Source organism: Rosa rugosa, chromosome 7 (genome assembly GCF_958449725.1).
Source record: "Rosa rugosa chromosome 7, drRosRugo1.1, whole genome shotgun sequence".
Lineage (NCBI taxonomy): Eukaryota > Viridiplantae > Streptophyta > Magnoliopsida > Rosales > Rosaceae > Rosa > Rosa rugosa.
In genome coordinates, this window is record NC_084826.1 from 16,029,450 (window position 1) to 16,033,156 (window position 3,707).

Consider the following 3,707-nt stretch of genomic DNA (forward strand, 5'->3'; position numbering starts at 1 on the left):
TTCTCATGGCAACATGGAGGAAGAGGATGGATCCCAAATCCTTTATGGGTACCCTGGCCTCTGTTTGGGAATTCCGAAATTGGTTTTCCATAAGAGAACATAATGGAGGTTTGTCTTCCAGTTTACGGTGGAGGAAGAGCGGATGAAAGTGGTCGACAATAGACCTTGGTTCTGCCTTGACTATTTCGAATTATGCTAGTTACTCGGAACTTAATTTTAGGGTAACGTTATGTTGGATTACTTTAGAATTTTCTAGTCATATTTCAATTTTATCGTAGCCTAACAGTGGATGAGTAATTACATAACGTTTTCTACATTTATTTTTTAATAGATTCACACCTACAATCTTTCAAAAAAAAAGAAAATATCAACCAAACACAGTAGGTCAAAAATCACCAGCTACATTGCATCATTTTGTACACCAAGATATATAAATTATCTTACAGTACCCGACACAAACTGCAGACATTCTGGTTATATATATATATGGTGCACATTCAATTCAGACGAGGTCGGCACATCACTTTCATCTTTGTCACGCAGCACATTTCCCGACATTAATTTGATTGGTTGGCAACACTAACATGCATATTTATGTGTGGCCTGTACATAGCTAAGCAGAGGTGACTTATGAGGATGGTAGTGTTTTCCTTTCTCTCACCCGCACAGGAAGGCCACCACGGAAAGTGGCTGTGAGTCCCGGTGAGAATCGTGGCACATCAAATTGTGTCGTTGTCTGGATGTCGAAGTTTCTAAGCAAAGAAAGAGCCACAACTTTGAGCTCCATTAAGGCCATCTCCTTTCCCAAGCAAACCCTATGTCCTGGTTGGAAAACCGGGTATTTAAATGCGTTTTCCGTGAAGAAAGCACCTTCCTTCAACCATCTTTCCGGCTTGAATTCCATGTAGTCTGGTCCCCAATTCTCTGGGATCCGACCCATCGCGTAGGGATGGTAAGTAACCCTAGTCCCTTTCTTCACAAACGTCCCGTCCGGGAAAACATCGTCTTGGTCACAAAATTTCGAATCAAATTGGACAGGAGGGTAAAGTCTCATGCTCTCATAAATTGCCGCTTGTAAATAATGAAGCTCTTGCATATGTTCGAAGCTTTTCAGGCTCTCATTGCGGCCTAGTACTCTGTCTGCCTCGGCTCGAATTGCTGACTCGACCACCTTGTGGGTCGTCATGAGCCAGAAGAAGCTGGTCAGTGCTGACGCAACTGTGTCGCGACCAGCTAATAGAAAGCTAATGACAATGTCTCTCAAGTACGTCTCATCATCTACGCTCCGCATGAAGCGTGACAAGAGATCCCTCTGAGTAGAAAATCCCATCTGCCGCTTTGTCAAGATAACCTCTCTCGCCAACACATCGATCATGTTAATGGCTTCTTTTAATTGCTTCTCGCTCCCCAAATTCAGCATCCTCTTGATCTTCCAGACGAGAGGAGACGCCGTCATGGCTCTCTCCGCAGACAACCTCGACGCCAGATCAAAAGAAACCGCAAACTCCGATAAGGGCAGGGACAAATCCAAACACATAGGGTCCAACCCAAAAGAGAACTTGCATATGCTATCAAAGGAGAATCTCTTGAACACGTCTTGCAAATCCAAGACATCTTTCGTCTCCGAAAAGGACGATAAAAGCGGGATGAGCCGGTGTTCAATCTCGTGATTGACAATCTCAAAAGCATAAGATCTTACCGAGTGCTTATCCAGCTCCAGACTCGCCATCTTCCTCTGAAACCTCCATGGATGACCATCCACGTTGAAAATACCTTGACCCAGAAAGTCACCCAAGATTGTAGAGAAAGGTTTGCCTTTCGGGAAGTTTTCGAAATTTGTTTTGAGCATGTACTGAACGTTTTCTGGGTTTGCTGTGATGGTGTTTCTGAGAACATGTATGTGGATGGTTTTGGTATGGGACTCTCTCAAAAGATGTGCATACCAATCACAAAGATTGTGGAATTTTAGAGACCAAGAAGAGGTGAGATAAGTGCTACAGATTTCACATTTGCACCATAGCCTTGATCTCAGTAGGTACAAGCTGATGAAAGAGAGCAAAATGAAGGAAATGGGGGTGGAAAGGAACTGAAAGAACCAAGAAACTTCAAGCTCCATTGATTATTGATAAAGAAAAAGAGAAAACCTAAAAGCGAGAAGATATTCGACTCAGAATTTAGAGAATGATGAGAGAGGCCATGAAAGGCATGTTGAAGGGGTATATATGGGGTTGGCGTAAATGTTTTATGTATTGTGTTGTACAATCATTTAGAATTAGATGGTTTTTTTTGTTTCCACTTGCAAAGAGAAATTGACAATTCAATATTAGGAGAGATATGAAGAAACCGTGCGACTGGTGAGGCATATATCTGGGCAGCGTCCACAGCTGTACTACATGAAAAAGCGAAAATTCTTCTATACACTGCGGTGCAAGTCCATATACATTAATTATACAAATCTCGGCCGTCTATATGTAGAGTCTGTTATTTATTATTCAAAATCGTCCGATCTTAACTGTACGTATATTCACCCACGTGTGCTAAAGACTCTATATGAAAAAGGACACAATAAAAAATGTTGATATTCACCCACGTGCTTATATTCTTATTTGTACAAACTGGTGTTTTCTTTTGTTTATGAGAAGCTAACTGACAATTATATTTTATATTGGGTGGATAAAATGCAAGCAGTGGTCAAAAAAGGAGGAATTAGTTTAGAGATTTTATAACTCTAGTGTACTGTAGACAATGACCAACATGTTAGGGTGGGTGGAGTGAAACTACAGATTGATCCACGGATACAGAGACAAAATTACTACTGTGCAATGAAAGAAATAAACGCATGCAATTACTATCTTGAGCGCAAGTCATGTAAATGATGTAATGAAACATCAAGATAGTAATTGCATGCGTTTATTTCTTTCATTGCACAGTGGTATACAATTTATAATAAAGATCAATTACTCTAGTAATGGAGCTAGGAAATATGGTAGGGCCCTGCACATTTTTTAGTTGATATGTCCTTCTACGGTTACTATTTAGAGACATCAAACTATATATACAATCCAACATTTAGAAGTACCGTAAGAATTACAAATTGATGAACGAGATTGCTGATTAGGACCTAATGCTCTTTTCTCATTTTTGGTATGTTGCGGTTATATTTCTTTGTCAGGTGAACTTTAGATATGTGTAACATGTGTTCATCAACACGACACCACACTAGTGGAAAATATCATAAAATCATTGCACAAATAATGTGCTAGTGACGTTGATTGTCATACCGTATGACTCATACGTGTGCAGCATGAGGTTTAATTAAGTTGCATTAAATTTGCAGTCAATTCAACAGGTTTAGAGCATCTCCAACAGAATACTTATTTCAAAAAAAATTTGAAATTTAACTAATTTTAGGCTAAGTTTGATCTCCAGCAGACTAGCTAAATAAAAGCTAAATTTAGCTTTAGCTAAAAGACCTAGCTATATTTAGCTAGAGAAAAGAGAAATTTAATTAAAAGTTAAATTTAACTTAAGATTTAGGTATTCTGCTGGAGCATAACTCAATATTCAACTAGCTATATTCTAATTTTAGCTACTTTTAGCTATGAAGATAGCTATCACTGTTGGAGATGCTCTTAGTGCGAAAATTTAAATGATACCCATTTTAGTTAGAATTTACATTTATATTAAAAGAAATTGTTTTAAAAATA

The 3,707-nt window shown here is 38.9% G+C and overlaps 1 protein-coding gene across 1 annotated transcript; it reads right to left on the reverse strand.

Moving 5' to 3' along the window:
- Positions 1-237: 237 nt before the first annotated feature.
- Positions 238-2,354, reverse strand: LOC133720976 (cytochrome P450 94C1-like). The gene has a single exon (XM_062147469.1). It carries the CDS (start codon positions 2,114-2,116, stop codon positions 629-631), a length of 1,488 nt encoding a protein of 495 aa, XP_062003453.1. The 5' UTR covers positions 2,117-2,354; the 3' UTR covers positions 238-628.
- Between the last annotated feature and the right edge of the window lie 1,353 nt (positions 2,355-3,707).